A 27,888-nucleotide genomic window follows, 5' to 3' on the forward strand; every position below is an offset into this window, starting at 1 on the left:
AGTATGGCAATTGGGTACTTTTCCCACCACTGATTGACCTGTGTCTATAAAATCCTGTCTGTCACCTGAACGAATTGAGATGGTGGTTGCATGTCAAGAATAAAGTTACGATTTATAGAGCTCCTGTATGCTGCCTCTGGTCTTAGACTTCATATAGTTGACGCTACATTCTCTGAACCCTCCAAACTGCGCTTACATTAACAATGACATTGTAACAAAAACATTCTGGCACTCACTTATTTTCACATCTCCGGTAGAGGGGGCGCAATGCTTTTTATTAGATACAGTAGAAATTACTATGCAATGTTAAAGAGACAAAAACATTTGACGCGGATGTAGAGTGTGTAACCTGTAAAGATAGCACCACCTCCCGATCATTTTGTTAGGCTGTGATACCCTGGTAATTTGTACATACATTTACCGATTTCGGGGAGAAGTTGCTTCTTCAAATTCACCATCACTTCTGACGGGACCCTCCGGAGGATAATAATCAATTGAGTATTGATACACACCCAACTAATTATACAGGTAAATTGCAACCCTATCGAATGCAAATGAAACTGTACCTTGCATAGCCTAACATTACATTTTGCACAACTCCAAAATAGGTTGCATGCTTTTAGAATACTAACCTACACTTGATCTGTTGACTTGAAAGCGCATTGTTCAGGAGACGTTAAATAGTTTATTATAAATCCAACAGATTATTATTTTTATTATTTATTTTGCATCATAGTCATAATCGGAAATTGGTTTTGTTTATCATCGCTGCATCAGACATTCGCACAATGTCGGTATTGACAGGTTTCTATTCAAGGCCAATTTATTTATTTATTTGACAGGGACAATGCACATTGATTAACAGTTCTCTAAATGTGCCAGATTTAGGCAGTTTGGTAGTTTTTTATCTGTAGTCCCTAGGCAGATAGGCTAGATACTAGATAGCAACTGTGGTTTATCTTGTAACTCAAACTTTACTACGTGGGGCGATTAGTGTTAAAATATGTTACGTTGATAACGCTAAATATGACACCAATAAGATATAATGATTTATAAGACTTTAAAGTAATTACATTATGAACAAGAGCTAAACGCGGAATGGGGATGCACTTTCAGAGAAAACACATGAAACTGATAGGGTGATTCAGAAGATAGCTGGAGGGGGATTTGAACCTTTGCCAATAAAAAAGTGAATGCTGCAACCTGGTCTCAGAGCATTTCGTATCAATCTGTATGTAAATTTGAAATACTCTTACATTTTGTATGGTATGTATTCATTTGTTGATGTCCAGGGTTAGGGGAAGGATTAGCTAACATGCTAAGTAGTTGCCAGTTAGTTTAAAAAGTAGTAAGTAATTAACAAAAATGCAAAAGTTGTCTATGATGAGATTCAAAAATACAACCTTTTGGTTTGCTAGATGTTCGCATTGTTATACACCCAACCAACCACCATCCCTCCTTCCGATTTCCCTTAAGTAACCTTCTGTCTTATGTAACCATACCAAACAGAACAACACTTAGCCTAGTGGTTAGAGCGTTAGGCCAGTAACCGAAACGTTGCTGGATTGAATCCCGGGCTGACAAGGTAAAAGTATATAGTTCTACCCCTGAGCAAGGCAGTTAACCCACTGATGCCGAAGACGTGGATGTTGATTTTGGCAGCCCCCTGCACCTCTCTGATTCAGAGGGGTTGGATTAAATGCAGATGGCATTCATTCAGTTGTGCAACTGACTAGGTATCCCCCTTTCCCATATCACACCAAATTGAGTGTCCCGGATGTACTTTTACTATGTTACGTCTAGTCTCTGAGACAAGGCTCTGCTCCCAAAGGAGATGTTTGTACTTGCCTAACAATTCCTCTCCCGATGGAATTATTTTTCTTAACGACATACACCAACTGATGGTGCAATAAAGATGCTTTACAATTGGTTTTCACTCTACACACACACACACACACACACACACACACACACACACACACACACACACACACACACACACACACACACACACACACACACACACACACACACACACACACACACACACACACACACACACACACAGGTAGCCAATTATTCTGTAGTCAAGTTCACTGTTGTAATTATGGAGGAGAATGGCAGAGTCCTAGTTGAATGATTTACTAGTGTCTGCATCCCAGCTGACCCACAATTTGGGACAACCTTAATAGATATCTACTTTTTCAGACACTGGATACACAATATCCATATGCCAGCATCAGCTCCTTGAGCATTAGGTATTGTGGTATTACTGTAAGTTTGCCCCAGGTCATGCCCAGGAATTTGAACATGATTTTCCAAGCACTTCCTGTTTGCAATGAAGGAACATTGTGCAGAGGGGATGTTGCTCTAACCAGCTTAGGAAAATAGTTGAGAGAAAAGATAATAAAGGAAATAATAGAATGTGCTGAATTCTTCATTAAGTACGTGTTTTGCTATACAGGTCATAATGCCAATTTTCAAATAGTAATGCATATTATAATGTATGCAGCATATAATGTTATAATGATCATATGGTCATATTTTATATAATTTCATGATAATGTATAAAATGGACAGAGCTATAAATTTGGTTTGTGAGAATGATGTCCATGTTGACACAGATCTCAACTTAGTGCCTTCCTCAGCATGTGTTAGAAAACTGGAGTGAGTACTGGCCATGGGAATCTCACAGGAAGGTTGTGGACTACCATTTGGGAAACATAAAGATAACTGAACCAAATTAGATGTATTCTGCAACCATTTTGCCAATGTATGCAAACATTTTTGGGACATTTTGAGACTCAACGTGTTCACAAGGACACGTACTCAAAAAACACATTTTCTCACTCAATCTTTTTCTCAATGTCGCAGGGACGTCAAAATGCTACGGATTTACTTGTGCTTGAGTGTTGTTGTCAACGTGGCCGTCTCACAGGAAGCTGAGGAACCCATCTCATACACGGCAAGTACCCCTCTCACAACCTCCACATACAAACACTGCAGTGCCTGCTGCCAAAAAACAGAGTGGGTTTCCCGGAGCCTAGTTCCAGTGCCAGACTAAAATGCACATTCAATGGCGATTCTCCATTGGAGACTATAGGCTTAATCTGGGAAACTGGCCCTAAAAGACGCAGCCCCTTACCGGAAAAAAATGGCTTCTGTCAAACGGTTGTGGCAACTCTTTGGTAAATGTTCCACAAATTTGTGCTAAGCTCATATTTTCACATTCAAATTACTTTTGTGGCAAACTGTGGCGTCAAATTTGCTGTGACTTGTGAACTTCTGGCAAACCATCCTGGAAAGCTTGTGGCAAACATTACTGTTTCCTGCAAAATAAGAAAATACTAATTAGTTCAGACTTTTGGTTAGTTTGTGTATTAACAACATTTAATGCAGCGTTGGGGAGTAGTGAACTACATGTACACTGACGAAAAATATTAGTGCAACGTGCAACAATTTCAACAATTTTACTGAGTTACATTTTAAAGAAATTAATTAGGCCCTAAACTATGGATTTCACATGACTGGGACTACAGATATGATTATGTTGGGTCACAGACACCTTACATAAAAGGTAGGGGCGTGGATCAGAAAATCAGTCAGTATTTGGTGTGACCACCATTTGCCTCAGGCAGCGCGACACATGTCCTCCGCATAGAGTTGACCAGGTTGATGGCCTGTAGAATGTTGTCCCACTCCACTTCAATGGCTGTGCGAAGTTGCTGGATATTGGCAGGAACTGGAACACATGGTCATAAACATCGATCCAGAGCCACTCCGACATTGATCGTCCTAAAATGTATATATTTCTTAATTCCATTCTTTTACTTTTAGATCTGTGTATTTGTTGTGAATTATTAGATACTACTGCACTGTTGGAGCTAGGAACACAAGCATTTCACTACACCCACAATAACATCTGCTAAAAATGTGTATGTCACATATGTCAGAGTCAAGGCCCGCGGGCCACATCCGGCCCGCGAGAAGGTTTTTACGGCCCCTGGGATGATCTTGATTTATTATTAGAACCGGCCCGCAGACCGCAGCAAGCCGGCAGCCCGCAGATCTTTTACACGCACCAATACTACATTTCCCACAATGCAACGGTGACGCACCGAGCAGTAGGCTGCTTCATTTCAATATTTATTGGCACAGCAGTTGTCAGCATCACAGTAAAATTAACTTTCAGATACCCATCAAAAATGGCAAAACGGAAGGTGGACACTGAGAACCGGGGTTTCAAACAAGGTGGGAGTCGGAGTATTTGTTCACGGAGGTAGCTGGAAAACCTGTGTGTCTTCTGTGTGGAGAAAGTGTGGCGGTACTGAAAGAGTATAATCTGAGACGACATTATGAAACGAAACACGCGGACAAAAACAAGAATATGGACATGGAACAAAGGCTACAAAAGGCAGAGGAATTAAAACGAGGCCTCAAATCTCGACAGGCTCTGTTCAAAAAAGCCAAATCACAAGGCCAGGCTGCTGTCAAGGCCAGTTTTATTTTGTCAGAAGAGATCGCTAAATCAGCCCGGCCATTTACGGAGGGGGATTTCATCAAAAACTGCATGATTAAAGTTTGTGACGAAGTTTGCCCAGAAAAAGGCAACTCTTTTTAAATGTGAGTCTGAGCAGAAACACCATTGCCGAGAGAGTAGACCAGTTGTCCATCAATCTAAAAGAGCAGCTTGTGAAAAAGGGAAAAGATTTCATTGCATATTCCTTGGCTGTGGATGAGAGCACCGACATTTCTGACATTGCCCAGTTGTCAATTTTCATCCGCGGAGTGGACTCCAGCCTAAAGCGTGACAGAGGAGTTTTTGGCTTTACGTCCTATGCATGGCACAACTACGGGGCATGATTTGTATGAAGAGGTGTCAAGATGTGTAAATGAGATGGAGCTGCCTTGGGAAAAACTCGTGGGTTTGACAACCGACGGAGCACCTGCGATGTGTGGACACAGGAGCGGACTGGTGGCGAAGATACGGGAAAAGATGCAAGAGGAAAACGCGACAGGTGAGCTGACAGCTTATCATTGTATCATACACCAGGAAGCGTTGTGCGGTAAAGCCTTGAAAATGGAGCATGTAATGAGCATCATCACGCGCACAGTTAACTTTATCAGAGCCAAAGGTTTGAATCACCGCCAGTTCAAGGCATTTCTGACGGAGTTAGAAACGGAGCATGGTGATTTGCCTTATCACACAGAGGTGCGATGGCTAAGCCAGGGAAAGGTGCTTCAAAGATGTTTCGAGCTTCGTGAGGAGATTTGTCTGTTCTTGGACAGCAAAGGGAAAGACACAACACAACTCCGAGACGAAATGTTTCTGTGTGAAATGGCTTTTCTGTGTGACATTACGAGTCATCTGAATGCAATGAACTTGCAGCTGCAGGGTCGGGATCGTGTCATCTCTGATATGTACAGTACAGTGAAGGCATTTAAAACCAAACTGACTCTGTGGGAGACGCAGATGCGGAAAGAAAATTTGAGCCACTTTCCCAGCTGCCAGACCATGAAAGAGAAGCTCTCTACCAGTGCGTTCCCGAGCGCACAGTTGGCTGATAAAATAGGTATGCTTGCCGCTGACTTTCGACGCCGATTTGCTGACTTTGAAGCACAAAAAAGCAGGTTGGAACTGCTCGGTAACCCATTTGCTGTTGACGTGGAAAGCTCACCACCAAACCTCCAAATGGAGTTGATTGACCTCCAATGCAATGATGCACTGAGGGCAAAATATGCGGCAGTGGGTGCTGCGGAGTTCGCCCGTTTCCTCCCCGACACAATGCCCCAGCTGCGCATCCAGGCTGCTCAAACGTTGTCTATGTTTGGCAGCACATACCTGTGTGAACAACTGTTTTCTTTGATGAACTTGAACAAAACATCACACAGAAGTCGACTTACTGCTGAACACCTCCACTCAATTCTGAGGATTTCCTCAGCTCAGAGCCTTACCCCGAACATTGATGAACTTGTGGAAAAGATGGGACACCACCAAGTATCACCCTCAACCTCAAACAAGTGAACATTACTGTGCAATCACATATTTAGAGTTTTTACTCAGTTCAAGTTTAAAAGTTAAAGTTTAATATTTGTTTTCACTGCATGTTACTTCTCCTTAAACAAAGTGTTGTTTTTGATTAATAGATTTTTGCACTTTATTTTATTGTATTTCAATCCAATTATATTTTAAAAATATTTCAGTTGAGTGGATGATAGAAAATTGCTATTATTGTTTTTTTCTTTGAAGTAAATTTAGCCCACTTTTGCTAAAATAGAAAATATAGGCTACTGATGGTGCCTTGAATACCGGTTTCTTTCATTTAATGTTCATGTTATGGGGATTTTTATATAAAGGAAATTTGTCTTTTGTGTCTGTTGAAAATTAAAGATTACTGACAGAGCCATAAGAAAATATTGCTTTATTTATCTGATCATATTGGAATATATTTGTTAGGTTTTCAGTAGGTTCAATTAGGTTCACTAGACTATATGCGTCATTTAAAAATTTTTCAATGAACATTCGAACAGTCCGGCCCTCGGCTTGTAGCTAAATGTTTTATTTGGCCCTCCGTCCATTTGACTTTGACACCCCTGGTGTATGTGACCAATACATTTGATTTGATTTGATTTGAGAGCTTCCCAAACATGTTCAATGGGTGACATGTCTGGTGAGTGTGCAGGCCATGGAAGAACTGGGACATTTTCAACTTCCAAGAATTGTGTACAGATCCTTGAGACATGGAGCCGTGCAATATCATGCTGAAACATGAGGTGATAGCAGCGGATAAATGGCATGACAATGGGCCTCAGGATCTCGTCACAATATCTCTGTGCATTCAAATTACCATCAATAAAATGCAACTGTGTTTGTTGTCCGTAGCTTATTCCTGCCCATACGATAACCCCAATGCCACCATGGGGCATTCTGTTCAGCAAACCGCTTGCCCATATGACGCCATGTACGCTGTCTGCCATCTGCCTGGTACAGTTGAAACCGGGATTCTTCTGTGAAGAGCACACTTCTCCAGCATGCCAGTGTTCATCGAGGGTGAGCATTTGCCCACTGAAGTTGGTTACAATGCCGAACTGCAGTCAGGTCCAGACCCTGCAGAAATTCTTTGGTTGTGCAAACCGACACTTTCATCAGCTGTCTGGGTAGCTGGTCTTAGACGATCCCGCAGGTGAAGAAGCCAGATGTGGAAGTCCTGGGCTAGCGTGGTCACACGTGGTCTGCGATTGTGAGGCCGATTGGATGTACTGACAAATTCTCTAAAACAGCTTATGGTAGAGAAATTAACGTTACGTTTTTTGGCAACAGCTCTGGTGGACATTCCTGCAGTCAGCATGCCAATTGCACACTCCCTCAAAACTTGAGACATCTGTGGCATTGTGCTGTATGGCAAAACTGCCCATTTTAGTGGCCCTTTTTTGTCCCCAGCACAAGGTGCACCTGTGTAATGATCATGCTTAATCAGCTTCTTGATATGCCACACCTGTCAGGTGGATGAATTATCTTGCGAAGGAGAAATGCTCACAATTTGAGAGAAATACGTTTTTCTGTGCATGGAACATTTCTGGGATCTTTTATTTCAGCTCATGAAACATGGGACTTTACATGTTGTGTTTATATTTTTGTTCAGTATAGTTAAACTAGTAATTTAACTACATTTCCAGTAGCTTGGTGGTAGTTGAGCTAAATTCAAATCTAGGTAGTGCTCTAAGTAGTTTAAGCATATTTTGTCATATTTCTCCAAATTTATTTGAAAAGTCCGGCAGTCCTACAATCTAAGTGGGGCGGCAGGGTAGCCTAGTGGTTAGAGCGTTGGACTAGTAAACAGAAGGTTGCAAGTTCAAATCCCCGAGCTGACAAGGTACAAATCTGTCGTTCTGCCCCTGAACAGGCAGTTAACCCATAGGCCGTCATTGAAAATAAGAATTTGTTCTTAACTGATCTTGCCTAGTTAAATAAAGGTAAAATAAAATAAAAAATAAATAAGCAAGATGCCCTCAATATCACACAAATCATCAAGGAACCCACCAGGTACAACCCTAAATCTGTAAACAAGGGCACCCTCATAGACATCATCCTGACCAACTGGCCCTCCAAATACACCTCTGCTGTCTTGAACCAGGATCTCAGCGATAACTGCCTCATTGCCTGTATCCGCTACGGAGCCGCAGTCAAACGACCACCCCTCATCACTGTCAAACGCTCCCTAAAACACTTCTGTGAGCAGGCCTTTCTAATCGACCTGGCCCGGGTATCCTGGAAGGACATTGACCTCATCCCGTTAGTTGAGGATGCCTGGTCATTCTTTAAAAGTAACTTCCTCACCATTTTAGATAAGCATGCTCCGTTCAAAAAAATGCAGAACTAAGAACAGATATAGCCCATGGTTCACTCCAGACCTGACTGCCCTCGACCAGCACAAAAACATCCTGTGGCGGACTGCAATAGCATCGAACAGTCCCCGCGATATGCAACTGTTCAGGGAAGTCAGGAACCAATACACGCAGTCAGTCAGGAAAGCTAAGGCCAGCATCCTGTAGCTCCAACTCCAAAAAATTCTGGGACACTGTGAAGTCCATGGACAACAAGAGCACCTCCTCCCAGCTGCCCACTGCACTGAGGCTAGGTAACACGGTCACCACCGATAAATCCATGATTATCGAAAACTTCAACAAGCATTTTCTCAACGGCTGGCCATGCCTTCCGCCTGGCTACTCCAACCTCGGCCAACAGCTCCGCCCCCCCGCAGCTACTTGCCCAAGCCTCTCCAGGTTCTCCTTTACCCAAATCCAGATAGCAGGTGTTCTGAAAGAGCTGCAAAACCTGGACCCGTACAAATCAGCTGGGCTTGACAATCTGGACCCTCTATTTCTGAAACTATCCGCCGCCATTGTCGCAACCCCTATTACCAGCCTGTTCAACCTCTCTTTCATATCGTCTGAGATCCCCAAGGACTGGAAAGCTGCCGCAGTCATCCCCCTCTTCAAAGGGGGAGACACCCTGGACCCAAACTGTTACAGACCTATATCCATCCTGCCCTGCCCATCTAAGGTCTTCGAAAGCCAAGTCAACAAACAGGTCACTGACCATCTCGAATCCCACCGTATCTTCTCCGCTGTGCAATCTGGTTTCCAAGCCGGTCACGGGTGCACCTCAGCCACGCTCAAGGTACTAAACGATATCATAACCGACATCGATAAAAGACAGTACTGTGTAGCCGTCTTCATCGACCTTGCCAAGGCTTTCGACTCGGTCAATCACCATATTCTTATCGGCAGACTCAGTAGCCTCGGTTTTTCGGATGACTGCCTTGCCTGGTTCACCAATTACTTTGCAGACAGAGTTCAGTGTGTCAAATCGGAGGGCATGCTGTCCGGTCCTTTGGAAGTCTCTATGGGGGTGCCACAGGGTTCAATCCTCGGGCCGACTCTTTTTTCTGTATATATCAATGATGTTGCTCTTGCTGCGGGCGATTCCCTGATCCACCTCTACGCAGACGACACCATTCTATATACTTCCGGCCCGTCCTTGGACACTGTGCTATCTAACCTCCAAACGAGCTTCAATGCCATACAACACTCCTTCCGTGGCCTCCAACTGCTCTTAAACGCTAGTAAAACCAAATGCATGCTTTTCAACCGTTCGCTGCCTGCACCAGCACGCCTGACCAGCATCACCACCCTGGATGGTTCCAACCTTGAATATGTGGACATCTATAAGTACCTAGGTGTCTGGCTAGACTGTAAACTCTCCTTCCAGACTCACATCAAACATCTCCAATCGAAAATCAAATCAAGAGTCGGCTTTCTATTCCGCAACAAAGCGTCCTTCACTCACGCCGCCAAACTTACCCTAGTAAAACTGACTATCCTACCGATCCTCGACTTCGGCGATGTCATCTACAAAATTGCCTCCAACACTCTACTCAGCAAACTGGATGCAGTTTATCACTGTGCCATCCGTTTTGTCACTAAAGCACCTTTTACCACCCACCACTGCGACTTGTACGCTCTAGTCGGCTGGCCCTCGCTACATATTCGTCGCCAGACCCACTGGCTCCAGGTCATCTACAAGTCCATGCTAGGTAAAGCTCCGCCTTATCTCAGTTCACTGGTCACGATGGCAACACCCATCCGTAGCACGCGCTCCAGCAGGTGTATCTCACTGATCATCCCTAAAGCCAACACCTCATTTGGCCGCCTTTCGTTCCAGTTCTCTGCTGCCTGTGACTGGAACGAATTGCAAAAATCGCTGAAGTTGGAGACTTTTATCTCCCTCACCAACTTCAAACATCTGCTATCTGAGCAGCTAACCGATCGCTGCAGCTGTACATAGTCTACTGGCAAATAGCCCACCCATTTTTACCTACCTCATCCCCATACTGTTTTTATTTATTTACTTTTCTGCTCGTTTGCACACCAATATCTCTACCTGTACATGACCATCTGATCATTTATCACTCCAGTGTTAATCTGCAAAATTGTAATTATTCGCCTACCTCATGCCTTTTGCACACAATGTATATAGATTCCACTTTTTTTTTCCTATTGTGTTATTGACTTGTTAATTGTTTACTCCATGTGTAACTCTGTGTTGTCTGCTCACACTGCTATGCTTTATCTTGGCCAGGTCGCAGTTGCAAATGAGAACTTGTTCTCAACTAGCCTACCTGGTTAAATAAAGGTGAAATAAAAAAATAAAAAAATAAAAAATCCAAAGTTCATCATCAATATAAATGACAACACTAACCGTTGTGAATTTAGAAAACATGAACACTAAATGGGAACAAAGTTTGCGTGTGTGTGATGCTTACTTATGCTGTCTTACAAACAACAAGCTTGTGACTCTGCTCTTTGCAGACGGGTGTGTTGCACTGAGAACACCAGCAGCTGACTTTTCTATCCTTTGCGCTTGGGCAGAGCTGGCATCTCTTCCTCTTCTGGACCTGGCTGCTCTGAGTGGTGGTGGCATGGCTCTCTTTCATCACCCCACAGCTTTCCATTGCCTCAGTTCTTCTATGGAGATGGAAGAACCTTCCAGAAGGACAACCATCTCTGCAGCACACCAACAATCAAGCCTTTATGGTAGAGTGGCCAGACGGAAGCCACTCCTCAGTAAAAGACACATGACAGCCACCTGAAGGACTCTCAGACCATGAGAAACAAGAGTCTTTGGTCTGATGAAACCAAGATTGAACTCTTTGGATAGAAGGCCAAGCGTCACGTCTGGAGGAAAGCTGCTCATCCACTGTGACGCAGTGTTCACTCCAGTAAGACCCCTTTTTACTCAGTCTATTTGACTGGTTTTCACTCTCCTCAGAGGGGGAGTACTCCCCATCTATAGAATCATCTAGGACAGCTGGACTACCAGGTGCATCCACAACTCCAACTTTAGCCACAGGCACATAGTCTGTGCCATCAGAATTGGATACCTCAGATTCTGAGTCAGCGGCAGCAATGGCTTCCTCATCCAGCATGTGTAAAACCATTTTGGTTGTATATCTGGCAGCATTCTTATGAGCCTCCTTATGATACTCCTTTTACTCAATGAGTTAAAAAGGATCAATTAAAATGGTGATTAATGAACATTATAAACAAGATATATGATAAATATTTTATGAACTACTTTGATTTTATTGTTGTAGCAAAAAGAAAGTGTAATGCAGTGGATTCCATAAGAAATACATATGAGTCATATTTGATCCACATATGAAAACTTGGGGTAGTGAAGCAAAAACTATTTTACTTAAAAAATAAATTAAAACATAGCAACAACAAAAAACATTAGGCCGCGTCATTTTGATCCGGCATATGCATCCTAGGGTCAATAGTCTAAATGAAACATTCTGTTAAGATATGACCCCAACGTGATCTGTTCTTGAAATTTGTAGTCTATGACATTTCCGATTTACATGGTGATAATTTTTCACGAGGTAGTTTGAATGTAAGTGAACTACACACAAGGTTTGCTGCAGATTCACCACTGGTGGCAAACATTTGAAAACTTCTGGCAACATTTATTTGCAGCAAATTTGCCATAAACTTATTTTTGTAAAGGGCAGCACAAGCAAAAGTCCATATTGAAGGACAATATAAGCTTTTTAAAGTGGGATTTAATTCAAGTCAAGGATGGGGTCAATTAAATGTTTTAATTCAGGAAGTGAATTGAAATTGAATTCAAAAATGGAAAAATCGTCATTGTAAAACATTTGGACAATTTGTATTTCATGAAGTAAAATGTTCATTTTGAGTTGACCCCAACCCTGATTCATGTACCAAGTGAACGTTCATGAAAATGAACAGAGGGTTTGGAATAGACATTGATGGGATGGGATAGCATTGGCATGTCTCCAGTGGAGGATGTCTCCTTCTCGACAAATGACTGTAGTCAAAGTTGTTGTTGGAGCTGTTGAATTATGGAGGTAATAACATGAGTCTGGACTCATGGAGACTGGAGACAACACGTGCCTGTGCACACACAGTGGCAAATCCCATGACTCAGACGAGAGCGAGCAGGGCGAGCATACATTCCTCCCTGGATGGCAACAGACTAAGCACATTGTTTTGGGTGAATTAAGGTGTTCTCCAGGCTGACTCCTTAATTGCTGTCTGTCTGATTTCCTAATATACATGCTTAAAGTGGCATAACAAAGGAGGGTAAGACTACATCTTTAATGAGATGTAGACTGTAAAGCTTCAGAGATATGTGATACGTATTTTGTTGATCAATTAATCAATCAACCCTTCAATCAATCAACAAACCAATCAATTGAGTACCAGATACTTATCCTCTCTTATTTATGTTCACAGTGTACAGATGGCTATACATTTGACATGGAACGACAAGAATGCAAAGGTAAGAGGTGCTTATACACACTTTGTCAAATGTCCTTGTACGTTTCTGACTTAATGAATAGATTGATTAGTAGAGGAATTGAAGAGATACGATCAGTTCTAGCAGACACTGATACAGTATGTGTATACCAAGAATACCCAGCAGTCTCTATGGGGGTGCCACAGGGTTCAATTCTTGGACCAACACTCTTTTCTATATACATCAATGATGTCTCTCTAGCTGCTGGTGAGTCTCTGATCCACCTCTAAGCAGATGACACCATTCTGTATTCTTCTGGCCCTTCTTTGGACACTGTGCTAACAACCCTCCAGACGAGCTTCAATGCCATACAACTCTCCTTCCGTGGCCTCCAATTGCACTTAAATACAAGTAAAACTAAATGCATGCTCTTCAACCGATCGCTGCCTGCACCTGCCCGCCCGTCCAACATCACTATTCTGGACGGTTCTGACGAAGAATATGTGGACAACTACAAATACCTAGGTGTCTGGTTAGACTGTAAACTCATCAACATCAAACATCTCCAATCCAAATTTAAATCTAGAATTGGCTTCATATTATGCAACAAAGCATCCTTCACTCATGCTGCCAAACATACCCTTGTAAAACTGACCATCCTACCGATCCTCGACTTCGGCGATGTCATTTACAAAATTGCCTCCAATACCCTACTCAATAAATTGGATGCATTCTATCACAGTGCCATCTGTTTTGTCACCAAAGCCCCATATACTACTCACCACTGCGACCTGTACGCTCTCGTTGGCTGGCCCTCGCTTCATACTCATCGCCAAACCCACTGGCTCCAGGTCATCTACAAGACCCTGCTAGGTAAAGTCCCCCCTTATCTCAGCTCGCTGGTCACCATAGCAGCACCCACCCGTAGCACTCGCTCCAGCAGGTAGTTCTCTCTGGTCACCCACAAAACCAATTCTTCCTTTGGCCGCCTCTCCTTTCCAGTTCTCTGCTGCCAATGACTGGAAAGAACTACAAAAATCTCTGAAACTGGAAACAATTATCTCCCTCACTAGCTTTAAGCACCAGCTGTCAGAGGAGCTCACAGATTACTGCACCTGTACATAACCCATCTATAATTTTGCCCAAACAACTACCTCTCCCCCTACTGTATTTATTTATTTTGCTTCTTTGCACCCCATTATTTCTATCTCTACTTTGCATATTCTTCCACTGCAAATCTACCATTCCAGTTTTTTACTTGCTATATTGTATTTACTTCGCCACCATGGCTTTTTTTTGCCTTTACCTCCCCTATCTCACCTCATTTGCTCACATTGTAAATAGACTTGTTTTGTACTGTATTATTGACCGTATGTTTGTTTTACTCCATGAGTAACTCTGTGTTGTTGTATGTGTCGAACTGCTTTGCTTTATCTTGGCCAGGTCGCAATTGTAAATGAGAACTTGTTCTCAACTGCCAACCTGGTTAAATAAAGGTGAAATAAATACAAATATTGATGGTGGAGGTGGGGTTTTCCCTGGTATACCCATGCTGACTTGGTGGTGTTACACTGACCAGACCTGTGTTGAAATACAATTTTTTTTCCCAACCTGGAGTGACAGGTGGATGGTATTTGCACTTTTGGGGCTATTCCACTGGCAAGCTCAATCAAGCACAGCTTAGGTAGTTGAAAGAAAACATACCGTGGCTTACTATATGAACCCAGGTCTGTCTCTGACGGCGGTCCTCCCTTTTTCAGACATCAACGAGTGTACCACGGTGCCCGACGCCTGCAAGGGCGGCATGAGGTGCATCAATCATTTCGGAGGCTACTTCTGCCTGCCCCAGAATGCCCAGATCATCGTTAGTAATGGTGACGACGAGCCCACCGTGGCCCCTCTGGTGGAAGAACAGCCTCCTCTGGCACCCGCCCCTGCTTTGCCTGTCCAACGGGTCATCCAGAGCTCTTTCCAAAGCCAGGGCACCATGCAGTGTGCTGCAGGGTTCGTGGTGGACGAGCTCAACTACTGCCGTGGTAAGAGTAAGCCCATGCAACTTAACTGGGGTGTGTTTATTAGGACTAGGGCACACTATAGTAAAATGTTGAAAATGAGTGTTTCTAATTGGACAAGTACCCTGATTCGTTATGGAAGTGTCCAGCATCATTTTAATCCTACATACAAATATCCCATCAGTCCCTGACTGATGTAATTTGAAGTATATAGGAATGGATCTGCCATACAGTTATAAGCGGACTGTAGTGCAATGCAGTTATACAAAGTCAGTAGTAAGGCTACAGTACAAACTCAGCATTGCAGGGGCCCTAGTTTAAATGAGCAATTCCAGCAGGCAGATTTCCTTCTGGAATACTGCCGATGCTAGTTTATGAACAGATATTGAGGCAAAAGATAGTCATCTCAGATTGTCATTCAGTCACATTCAGGATTCATTCCAATTGGAATTCATTCAAAATGATTGCAGTCCCTTTTCAAGTTTAGAGCACTTTGTATGAAAACAGTTCTAGTGAAAATGCAATTAATTGAACCGTTTGAACAGTTTATGCGCTGTCTGCAGGTTATGAAGATGCATTGTGTTTGATCTGTAAAGTGGGGAACCACTTAACTTCCATTTACCCCTTTGCTCTTTTTCTTTGGATGATGGATTTGCAGCCGTCATTAAAGAATGTCATAATTTGTGTGTGTGTGTGTGTGTGTGTGTGTGTGTGTGTGTGTGTGTGTGTGTGTGTGTGTGTGTGTGTGTGTGTGTGTGTGTGTGTGTGTGTGTGTGTGTGTGTGTGTGTGTGTGTGCGTGTGTGCGTGTGTGCGCGCGTCCTCCAATCTCCTGTTGGCAAACTGCGCAAGATTTTAGTCAAGTTGCAACATGCCAAATCCTGGCGGTAGAGGGAAACAATTGCTGTTACATAAACCATTCAATCAGCATGGGGCTACAGCCAAGCTGAGCTCAGGGAAGGAAGGAGATGATCGCCAACAACACATTCCTGAAACATATTTTTTTCTCATTTAATCATAATGTTTCTTTCATCAGAGGGACTGTCTTTAAGTTGGAGTGATTCACAAAGTAAAGGCAGACAGATTAGGGGTATTATGATATGTACTGTACAGTATTATACAGTGTCAGATACAAGATAAAAATGATGCTACATCCCCTAAAAGAATGGCATTAGTGATTTGCATTGATACTTTTCCCGTTTAACATCACAATCAAAACGTACACTGTAACCGAGGAAGATTATTGCAGTGTCTTGTTCTTACAACTGGTAAACATTTGCCACATGCTACATGCGATTCTGGTAAATAATGCTAATAAGACCGTGGCACTTGACCATGAAAACAAGTTCACGGGGCTGGATTCAACTCCAGCCTTAACTGGAAAGGTTTGAGCAGTGTAGTGGTATAGCTTCATCAAATTGCTTGCACCTTCCAGATCAGCGAACATTGAAGGGCTATGGCCAAGAGGAAGGGATATGGAGGGAATTGGATTAGTGATTTGTCATTTCTCCCCGAGGAAGGAAGGACATATTTCTAAAGTATTGGAACAGAGCCTGATTATTCTATTGTTCCATACGTTCAATAGCAACTGGTTATTGAAGCACTACAAAGAGGAGACAACCAGCAGACACTGACTACAGCCAGAGAGGACTTTGGTGGTGGTGCATCCTTTCATCGCACATCTCATCCACCTCAGACATGGACAGATAGATGGGTCTACCAAAACAGTAGTCACGACATCACTGCATGTGCGTACTTATGGGCTTTAGTCTTGAGCATTTGATTTGGTCTGCGGCATATTCTTTCAGAAGCTTAGTTCCCTTGTTTACTCTCTTTCATCATTTCATCCCTCTTTTATCTCTATCAGAGGCCATTGAACACAAAGGAAGAGCTGGTGCCCTTCTCAAAACAGTAGTTTCTCATCCTGGATGTTGACATATTTGAAGGGGAACATTTTGAACCTGACACCTTGACGGAAACCGAATATATAGGGGTGCCTGGCACAGCATTCTTGCAAAGACACAGGGATCTTTGTAAACCAAGCTTTTTGTTTGAAAAGTGCTCGTTTTGGAGGCTGGGGGTGGGTGGGGGAATATATGTGCATAGACTGTAGTGCGGTAGTATTTCAACATTGTAGTTTTGGCAAATTCTGGCAAGAAGTACTGTATTTGAAGGTGTCATGTTCTTTGCACTCTTATTTCTGGCACAGTGTGTTAATTACGCTATTATGCTACATAAAACTCAAATTTGATTTTAGGATTGGTTCACCTCTGTCAGCATGTCAACTTTTCACTGGTCTTAATTCATTTCTGTGAAAGAAAGGTTCTAGGGCGACAGTATTGTCACTTCTTCACCCCATACTGTACATGCTGAGTGGAGGCCAGCTTTGATCATTAGGGCTATTCACCTCCCAATCAGGGCCAAAAGCAGGGTCAGCCGGGCTTTGTTAAGTGTGTGTGTGTGTGTGTGTGTGTGTGTGTGTGTGTGTGTGTGTGTGTGTGTGTGTGTGTGTGTGTGTGTGTGTGTGTGTGTGTGTGTGTGTGTGTGTGTGTGTGTGTGTGTGTGTGTGTGTGTGTGTGTGTGTGTGTGTGTGTGTGTGTGTGTGTGTGTGTGTGTGTGTGTGTGTGTGTGTGTGTGTGTGTGTGTGTGTGTGTGTGTGTGTGTGTGTGTGTGTGTGTGTGTGTGTGTGTGTGTGTGTGTGTGTGTGTGTGTGTGTGTGTGTGTGTGTGTGTGTGTGTGTGTGTGTGTGTGTGTGTGTGTGTGTGTGTGTGTGTGTGTGTGTGTGTGTGTGTGTGTGTGTGTGTGTGTGTGTGTGTGTGTGTGTGTGTGTGTGTGTGTGTGTGTGTGTGTGTGTGTGTGTGTGTGTGTGTGTGTGTGTGTGTGTGTGTGTGTGTGTGTGTGTGTGTGTGTGTGTGTGTGTGTGTGTGTGTGTGTGTGTGTGTGTGTGTGTGTGTGTGTGTGTGTGTGTGTGTGTGTGTGTGTGTGTGTGTGTGTGTGTGTGTGTGTGTGTGTGTGTGTGTGTGTGTGTGTGTGTGTGTGTGTGTGTGTGTGTGTGTGTGTGTGTGTGTGTGTGTGTGTGTGTGTGTGTGTGTGTGTGTGTGTGTGTGTGTGTGTGTGTGTGTGTGTGTGTGTGTGTGTGTGTGTGTGTGTGTGTGTGTGTGTGTGTGTGTGTGTGTGTGTGTGTGTGTGTGTGTGTGTGTGTGTGTGTGTGTGTGTGTGTGTGTGTGTGTGTGTGTGTGTGTGTGTGTGTGTGTGTGTGTGTGTGTGTGTATTTGAAAGGGGAACATGTTTACACAGACTTCCAGCCTCCAGGATGACAATTCTCACATTGTGTCCATCACTGTCGTCAACAAATTAGTTACATCAGCAGGGTAAGAGTAGCCTGGTCTCAGCTCTGTTTGTTCTGTCAATGACCTTAGGATTTGGCAATAAATACAGCACAAACATATCTGGGAGCAGGCTAGGGTATGAGGAGATCGGTGTGTTTAGCCTTTGAGCTTTCTGTACAGACTTGGTGTTCTCTCCCACACATCTAACACCTCCAACTCCCTGTATATGAATTCCCTATTTTTAGTTCTTTGTATATAGAGACCACCCCGGAGTGGGATTGGAAGGGAACACTGTCTGTGTTGCATTCAGAAAAATGCTTTTGTTGAGCCAGGAAACGGAATATCAGGGGTCCGGACTGCAGAGTGTGTTTTAGAGCAACTTGTCCCATGAAATTTGTCCCATGTTATATTTTTAGATAACAAAAATAAATGGTAAAACATGTAGGGGGGGGTGGGTGATGGTGAAATAATTTTGACATGCAACCAATGTGCATTTTACATTGAATTCAAGGAGTGAAATAATGTTGTACAGATCCCAGAGATACTCCCCACCCTCCCATTTCCACCCCTGGGTGTGCCCCCTGAATCATAATGAATAATAGTACCAAGCAAACAGAAGATGTAATCAAATCAGGTGAATTCAGCTGAAGTCTGTTTTTGTTACATGAAGGTTCCATGCTGGAGTCTCATGTGGACATCATTCCAAACCTCCTATGCGAGTCTGAACCACTTGTCCACCGCAGGTGCTTCGGTCGGGCTCGGTTCCATTACGGCTCTCCAGGGCTGGCGGATATCCCAGGACACACTGGAAGGGGGTCAGCCCGGTGGAGGAGTGACGCAGTGAATTCTGGGCGTACTCCGCCCAGGGAAGAAACCGGCCCGTGAATTGGGGACCACGGTCGGAGACGATGTCCTCTGGAAGGACATACTGCCGGAAGACCTGCTGGAACAGTGCCTCAGCGACCTGGAGAGCCATAGGGAGACCAGAGAGAGGGATAAAACGGCAGGATTTAGAGAATCTGTCCACAACAACCGTAATAGTAGTGAAACCATCAGAAGAGGGGAGATCAGTGATGAAATCTGCAGGACTCCAAAACCAACTTACCCTTACCCTTACCCTTGAGGGGAGAGAAGAGGCGATGGAGCTGATGTTCTTAATGAAGCAACTGTAGAAGTTGGGAAACCCTAAAAACCATTGTAGTCCCTTTATGGTGGTTGGGACTGGCCATGACTTGACTGCCTCAACCTTCCTTTCATCCATAACTACTCCCTGTGGGCTGATCGGGTATCTGAAGAAGGAGACAGCGGCTTGATGGAACTGGTACTTCTCTGCTTTGACATACAGGTGGTTCTCCAGGAGGCATCCCAGGAATACCAGACTTGGGCGATGTGATCCTCCAAGGTGGCTGAGTAGATCAGGATGTTGTCGATATACACGACCACCTGACGCCCAAACATGTCCTGGAACACCTCTTTCACAAATGCCTGGAACACCAACAGAGCGTTTATTAATCCAGTACTCATAGTGCCCAGAAATTGTGCTGAAGGTCCAGTTTAGTATAAAACCGGGCCTCACAGAGCTGTTCGATGGCAGCCAGCACCAACAGGAGAGAGTAGCGGTACTTGGTGGTGATGGAATTGAGACCTCTGTAGTCGATGCACGGACATAGACCTCCCTCCTTCTTGGCCATGAAGAAGAAGCCTGCCATGCAGGGGAAGTGGATGGGCGGATGAAAGTCTGTTGGAGAGCCTCCTGGATGTACTCCTCCATAGCCTTGGTTTCAGCCACCGACATGGGGTAGACGAGGCTGCGTCGAGGCGCAGAGTCTGCCAGCAGGTCGGTGGTACAGTCCCAGGGGCGATGAGCAGGGAGACAGGTGGCACAGGTCTTGGAGCAAACCTCCCGGAGATCCTGGTAAACCTCTGGGATGTTGGCATGGAGGGCAACCACATGACTATCGACTGACATGGAACCACAGGGTAAGGGAAAGCAGGTCTTTCGACATCTATGTGCCCAGGCAGTGATCTCCATCCTCGACCAGGATATGGTGGAGACGTGACTTTGGAGCCACGGGAGGACGAGGATGACTTTGTGTAGGGGTGCCTCGAGGATGAGGAAGGAAAGGCTTTCTTGGTGCACGGGGTCCTACGGTGATAGTGAGTGTTGCTGTGATGTGTCTGATTGTGCCAGATCCCAGGGGTTGACTATCCAGTGCTTGAACTGGAAAAGGAGAAGAGTTCAAGTAACAGACACATCTCAACATCAACTGTTCAGCGAAGACTGTGTGAATCATGCCTTCATGGTCAAATTGCCGCAAAGAAACCACTATTAGAGGACACTAATAAGAAGAAGAGACTTTCTTGGGCCAAGAAACACGAGTAATGGACATTAGACCGGTGGTAGGTGAGACACTGAGTAGGTGAATGGTTGATCTCCTCATGTGTGGTTCCCACTGTGAAGCATGAAGGAGGGGGTGTGAGGGTGCTTTGCTGGTGACCCTGTCAGGGATTTAGTTAAAATTCAAGGCACACTTAACCAACATAGCTACCACAGCATTCTGCAGCGATACGCCATCCCATCTGGTTTGCGCTTAGTGGGACTATAATTACTTTTTCAAGAGGACAATGACCCAACACACCTCCAGGCTGTGTAAGGGCTATTTGACCAAGAATGAGAGTGATAGAGTGCTGCATCAGATGGCCTGGCCTCCACAATCACCCGACCTCAACCCAATTGAGATGGTTTGGGATTGGACTGCAGAGTGAAGGAAAAGCAGCCAAGAAGTGCTCAGCATACGTGGGAACTCTTTCAAGAATGTTGGAAAAGCATTCCAGGTGAAGCTGTTTAAGAGAATGCCAAGAGTGTGCAAAGTTGTCATCAAGGCAAAGGGTGGCTACTTTGAAGAATCTCAAATCTAAAATATATTTTGATTTGTTTAACACTTTTTTGGTCACTACATGATTCCATATGTGTTATTTCATAGTTTTGATGTCTCCACTATTATTCTACAATGTAGAAAATAGTAAGAATAAAGAAAAACCCTTGAATGAGTAGGTGTGTCGAAACTTTTGACTGGTACTGTAAATGCCAAGTTGTTCTCACAGAATATCATGATGGATGACTTTCTCTACTTTCGCTCTGCCTTTCTGCAATTTCTCTTTAATTTATTAGTCCCTCCTTGTCTTGCAGATGTGAACGAGTGTGAGGGGAGCAATCCCTGTCAACACCAGTGCTACAACATCATGGGCTCCTTCATCTGCCAGTGTGAGCAGGGTTATGAGCTAGCCTCCAACCAAGCCTCCTGCCAAGGTACTGCAACTCAATATTAGGAAAGTGTTCCTAATGTTTGGTATACTCAATGTATAACTATCAGTACCTTCATTTATCAGTACCTTATTGATAATGTATACTAATACAATTTTACAATCCCCCCCCGCTCACACCTAATATTTTCTTTCCTGAGAAGTTTCTGTCAGACTCCCTTTAAGGGTTGACTACGTAATATTTATCTATTCGTAGATATTGATGAATGCGCCTTCTCGAGCTACATGTGCCAGTGGCAGTGTGTGAATCAGCCCGGAGGGTATGTCTGTACCTGCCCCGAGGGATACCAGCTCCAAGGCAACCGAATGTGCCAAGGTAATGTGCCTGTTTCAACTAGTAAAATATCTAGCCCTCTCTTACAACAGCAGGAAGTCGTACATCATAATAATGAATCTTAATACCTTTAACCTGAATCCCCAATGATAACTCATTGGCTTTAGGCCTAGATCTTTACTTGTATCTTGGTATAAAGTCAGTATTGACACTTGATTGATTAACTAACAGTCCATGAGATAGACATGATAGTTTGAAATGTAGTTTTAAGCTACGCATTGCTTGTTTACAAAGACTACAAGACCGTTGTACTAAGCTCATAAGCTATTTTAAGTTATTTTCTTATTGAAATGACCATTGACTACATTTTCTCTCAGTAACGACATTTTCTTTCCATTAACAGACATAGATGAGTGTGAAACAGGAAACAACTGCCGCGAGGACGAGATGTGTTGGAACTACTTTGGCGGTTTCCGCTGCTACCCCAGGAACCCTTGCCACGAGCCCTATGTGAAGACAGGAGAGGGGTGAGTATGGTCCGGTGAAATGCATGATGATGATCACATGATGAGGAAACTTGACTGGGACCTGAAGTCTTAGTGGGCTAACACAGTCTTGTGGGGTGCAGGAGACCCAGGTTCAAATCAATGTCAGCAAGACAAAAGAGCTGATCGTGGACTACAGGAAACAGAGTCTGGAACCAACAGGAAGGACCCTGAACAGCTTCTACCCCAAGCCATACGACTAATAAGTAGTTAAATAGTTAACCAAATAGCTACCCGGACTATCTGCATTGACCCTTTTTTTGACCCATCACATACAGCACCTTCAGAAAGTATTCACACCCCTTGACTTTTCCCACATTTTGTTAGGTTAGAACCTGAATTTAAAATGGATTAAATTGAGATGTTTGGGTCAATGGCTTACACACAATACCCCATACTGTCAAAGTGGAATGATGTTTTTCAACATTTCTGCAAATGAATTACAAATAAAAAGCCTTGAGTCAATAAGTATTCAATGCCTTTGTTATGGCAAGCCTAAATACTGCATGTTCAGTAGTAAACATGTGCAAGTCACATAATACATTGCATGGACTCATTCTGTATGCAATAATAGTGTTTAACATGATTTTTGAATGACTACCTCATCTCTGTATTCCACACATACAATTATCTGTATGTCCCTCAGTCGAGCAGTGCATTTCAAACACAGATTCAACCACAAAGACCAGGGAGGTTTTCCTATTGGTAGATGGGTAAAAAAAAAAAATGCGACATTGAATATACTTATTTTCCACCATAATTTGCAAATAAATTCATTAAATCCTACAATGTGATTTTCTGGATTTTTTTCTTCTAATTTTGTCTGTCATAGTTGAAGTGTATCTATGATGAAAATTACAGGCCTCTCTCATCTTTTTAAGCGGGAGAACTTGCACAATTGGTGGCTGACTAAATACGTTTTTGCCCCATTGTATATGCCACATGTATAAAAGTATCTGCTAACGTGACCATACCCAATGGTTCTCTCTGTCTCTGCATGTCTGTAGGCGTTGCAGCTGCCAGTCGCTCACAATTTGCCGAGGCCTGCCGCCGTCCATCGTCTACAAGTACATGAGCATCTCGTCTGAGCGCTCCGTCCCAGCCGACATCTTCCAGATCCAGGCAACGAGCGTCTACCCTAACATGCACAATACATTCAGGGTCAAGTCTGGCAACGAGGGAGGAGAGTTCATCCTCAGGGTGAGCCCAGAGATGTTTCAGTCACTCAACAGGCATTAACGTTACCATCATGTCAGATGGTGTCAGCATTTGTCACTTGCTTTGCTACCTAAGTGGTAGCGTAATTGAATGATCTCTCGTCTACTGTGTCATTGAAACACTTATTTAAGGTAGGTGTTGGTTTCAGATGTTTTGGCTGCCCTTTGCTATTTAGGGAATATCTTGTGAGATTGCATTTTGAGTGGACAGTCCCTTTAATGAAATAATCTCTTGACTTCCCCTGATTGCTATCCCTTACCCTTAAATGGATAGCTCACACACATTTCCCACTTACATCATTATTATTGGATACCTAAAAAGTAGTTTATAGGTAGGTTTGAAGTTAATATTCTTACATTCGCACCAAAAAGTATGCTAATTTTACTGGCAGTGGTGTGTTTCCATCAAACTGACTTCTTGCAACTTAAAAGCTGTGCATAATGACTTAGTGCTTATAAAAAGGTACTTTGTTGTGTACCTTTTCATTTACAGAATAAAAAAACAGTTCTAGGTGTTTCCATCCCACATTGAACTTGGTCGATAGAGTTGGCACAAAAAGTCTGCGATTAACAGCCAGCTCATAGACACTGCACATAGTGCAAAGGATACATGATGAGATTCTGGATAATCATGAGAGATCATTTTTATTTGTCAATTGGCAGCCATGCACCGATCATCATGTCACCAGCATACAAATGAAGACCCTCAATATTTATTGGAAAGGAGCATCAAGGAAAACAGAAAGGAAAAGGCGGCACACTGCTGCTCATGCTCCCGGGTGATATTTATTTAAAACAACGTTTCGACCCTTAGGTCTTCATCAGGCATCCATATCCCAGGTGGGGGTGGAAGGTCCTATATATATAGGGGCAGTACTCAGTGACATCACTTCCTGAAACAGGAGGTAAAGAAAATGTAGTTTCACAATATTAACATTCAATGTATCAAATTATATGATCATGCACAATGAATGTGATCAATATTTACAGTAATATGCTTATACATAAAATATTAAATTAGGATGAAAAAACCCACAATTTAGACATATTGAAACTATAAAAGTCAAATTCCTCTCAATGTCCCCTCCCCTGTGTGACATATTGACCATTTCTATTCCAATGTATCTCAGAGAACTAAATAGGATGTCCAGCTTGTTCAAAATGAGCAGCAACCAGATTTTTTTTGTCTCACCTGCCCGTATATTTCTGTGGTGCTCACTGTCTCGAGGCTTCCAAAGGTTTTCCCAATATAAAACAGACCACAAGGGGACATTTCAACATGTAAATAACATTGATGCGGCTTTACGTACAAATGCAACTCATTTACCCACCCCCGCACAGGACAATGATTTAAGATCAAGGGCCTGATTACCTGCATGTCCACCAATGTTATTTACATGTTGAAATGTCCTTGTGGTCTGTCTTACACGGGGGAAACCCTGTAGCCTAATAAACTGTGGCGTTTTCCTTCCTGTTTTCCTTGAGTTGGCCTACAACTCCAGCACCTGTGGAAAGTACATGGGTGTGTGCGTATGTTCTTCAGCTTTCGCAAAGGAGCATCAAGCTCATCACTCTGAACTTTCACCAGTCTGTAAAATGTATCAATACTTATTTCATCTATAGCCTAATAAACTGTGAGTTGTTTTATCAAGTTGTAGTAGAAGGACATTACACCATAGCATCTTGTGACGGCAAATTTACTGCGACAAATGCGACAAAAAAAGCGGGGTTTCACTGCCATTTGTTGCATTATCTATTTCACCGATTCACCCCGGTCCTGCGTATTTTGTTCTATCGACATTTTAAGAATGTTTATCGACAATTGCTGTTCCCATCAGACGTGTTGTACATTGTTCTATCCAACAGGTACTTTACTCGCATTAAAATGGTTGGATGGAACCTGGACCTGGAGGGTCAGCGACCCCAGATTTGTACATTAGCATTAACATCAATGAGTGTAAAATAATGGTAGTGTTAGGACCCTTGTTAGCATCCTCAGAACATGCTAACTAAATAATCCCTTTAACCTACCAGCGCTCCAGTAACGTCAGTGCCATGCTGGTGATGACCAAGCCGCTGACCGGACCGCGGGAGCATGTGGTTGACCTGGAGATGGTCACCCACAACAATGTCCTCAACTACCGCTCCAGCTCTCTGCTCCGGCTCACCATCATCGTGGGACCCTATGCCTTCTAAGTTCCAGTTACAAATTGCTCTTAGGCACAGATCTTAAATCAGTTTACCCGTCCCCATATCTCATATTATCCATTAGAGGATAAAAGGCAAAACTGGCCTTAGATCAGTGCCTAGGGGCACTTTCATCCTACTCAGCCCTCTTACTCCCTCCTAGACCCTCACAAGGCCTAACACTCTCTGTACTGCTTGGATCTAATAGAGATATCCACATACTCCATGCAAGGGTTTCCCATTCCTGGTCCTTGTCCTGTGTTGGCTAGTTTTCATTCAAATGGATGGCTGTATAAATTGGGATTGAATGTATATTGTCTGATCTGCTGGTTGAGCACTGGACTGGGTGAAATTGTTTTGTTTTAGCTCAAAGTGTGTAGTCCTTTCTTGGAGATTGAACCATTGGATAATTGCAGTGAAAACCAACACACCCACACAGAGCACATACTGGAGGAGCAGGAGGGTGAAATAGCCAGGCCACGATATAGTGACTTTATGCATCACTGGCTAATGATAACATTGTAAGAGCATAATGTGACTTAAACTGAACACAACTCTTTCTTACTCATCCTTTGCTAAACGTACGTATTGCACTGTAGTAGGAGAATGAGTTCTCGTCACATTTGAAATCGTTGTGAAATCTCTCAACATTAGTCGAGTCAAGATGTGTTTTCCTGCAGAGAAATGACCCGTGTTTGAAATCACACTTGCCCTTTTTATCTTTTACCATAGTTGCCAAGTGAGGTTCATAATTACATCATATCCCCTTTAAGATCACTGATTTTGTTTGTTTGGAGAGCTTTTCATTCATGTAGTTGAAAAGAAACGTACAGTAATGCAATGTAATGTCAATATAAATACCAATTGTCGTTGAAAAGAGACATATCTGTTTCTGGTTTTCTTGAAGAGAGATAATCTCTATTGGACGGACTATGAGCTTCTGACCAAATTACGTGAGATTTTAGTTCTGGGTTAACCGAGATTAGAAGAGAGACAAAGGCACCTAAAACAGTCAAGCTTATTGGTGAAGTGTGATTTAATGGGTTACAAGTATAGTGATTTGGTGAGGACTGTGATGGAACCGTTTGCAGTGTGTAGTAATCCAATGGCATCCTTAACGAATGGAAATGTATGATCACGTCAACCCTCATCGGAGAGTTGCTCGGCAACCTCTGTCCAATGGGAATAAAGCAATAATGCTTTTGGACGCAAAAGTGATATTTTCAGGAAATCATTGGCAGTGTTGTTTGGTCATATAGGCAGGGGAATTGTTGCTTAACATGTCTGTATGTGTGCCAGAGTGCCTCTTGATCCTGCACAGAACTTCCAGTCAGCGATCTGCCACAAACAGTTAGTCAGGTCATTTCGACACAGAGTTCCTTTCATAAGGAGTCATTGAATCACAATTTGAGATTAACTCTGTTTTTTTAGTAGAGGATTTGACTCCATGAGACTTTTTGAAATAAATATCATGTTTGACAATCAACAAGGAAGCTCAATTGAATCAAAAGGCTCCCACTCCGAATGACATGCAATTTCAACTGTGTATGTACTATATATAGGTAGGTACAGTGTAAGTACAGTATTCCATATCTCTGTGGTTTTAACAGTCAATTTGAGCAAATGTCTGTTTATAAAAACTGTTAAAAAGGTAACAGTTGAAGACCTACCATAAATAACAATGTGTACCTACACTGTGGTTGCAATGTACCAGCCTATATAATATACCTATATAATTACCATGTAGATACATAGTTCTGGCAACAATATTATGTGGAAACAAATGTGGTTACATTCCAATATGAAAATTATTTATTGGGGTGATAATAAAATGTAATTGAAGACTGAAAATTGCCAATATAAATGTATGTCTTATTTTATACGAAGGAAGTCCACGTGTAGCTCTAATATATAAAACATTCATGCGACTTAACATTGTTATATATATTTACACCAAGCACAAGTTTGTCACAGCTTTTGAGAATATTTACTTCTTTTTTTATTTTTAAATAAAAGATACATTTGACTTTGTCTTAGTCATGTACTGTTATTTATTCAAAATAAAGATCTAGTAAGCATACTTGAAAGAATAGAAAGTAATAATAATAACAATATTAGTTTTAGTTTTACTGTTGTCATATTACAAATGGACAACAGCAATAGTCCATATCTGTGC

At 42.9% G+C, this 27,888-nt stretch overlaps 1 protein-coding gene across 1 annotated transcript; it reads left to right on the forward strand.

The window, feature by feature from the left end:
- Window positions 1-333: 333 nt before the first annotated feature.
- LOC118389093 (EGF-containing fibulin-like extracellular matrix protein 2) lies at window positions 334-27,743 on the forward strand. Its single transcript, XM_035778827.2, has 9 exons — window positions 334-528; window positions 2,875-2,965; window positions 12,823-12,868; window positions 14,587-14,862; window positions 21,356-21,475; window positions 21,686-21,805; window positions 22,167-22,290; window positions 23,316-23,508; window positions 25,560-27,743. The coding sequence occupies exons 2-9, from the start codon at window positions 2,885-2,887 to the stop codon at window positions 25,719-25,721; spliced, it is 1,122 nt and encodes a 373-aa protein (XP_035634720.1). The 5' UTR covers window positions 334-528; window positions 2,875-2,884; the 3' UTR covers window positions 25,722-27,743.
- Window positions 27,744-27,888: the final 145 nt, after the last annotated feature.

This window comes from Oncorhynchus keta, chromosome 10, assembly GCF_023373465.1.
Source record: "Oncorhynchus keta strain PuntledgeMale-10-30-2019 chromosome 10, Oket_V2, whole genome shotgun sequence".
In the NCBI taxonomy this organism is placed as follows: Eukaryota; Metazoa; Chordata; class Actinopteri; order Salmoniformes; family Salmonidae; genus Oncorhynchus; species Oncorhynchus keta.

Coding starts and splice junctions, on each gene's coding strand:
- LOC118389093 (XM_035778827.2), top strand. CDS start 2,885: ATGCTACGGATTTACTTGTGCTTGAGTGTTGTTGTCAACGTGGCCGTC. Junction 21,476..21,685: donor CAACCAAGCCTCCTGCCAAG/GTACTGCAACTC, acceptor ATCTATTCGTAG/ATATTGATGAATGCGCCTTC. Junction 22,291..23,315: donor TATGTGAAGACAGGAGAGGG/GTGAGTATGGTC, acceptor GCATGTCTGTAG/GCGTTGCAGCTGCCAGTCGC.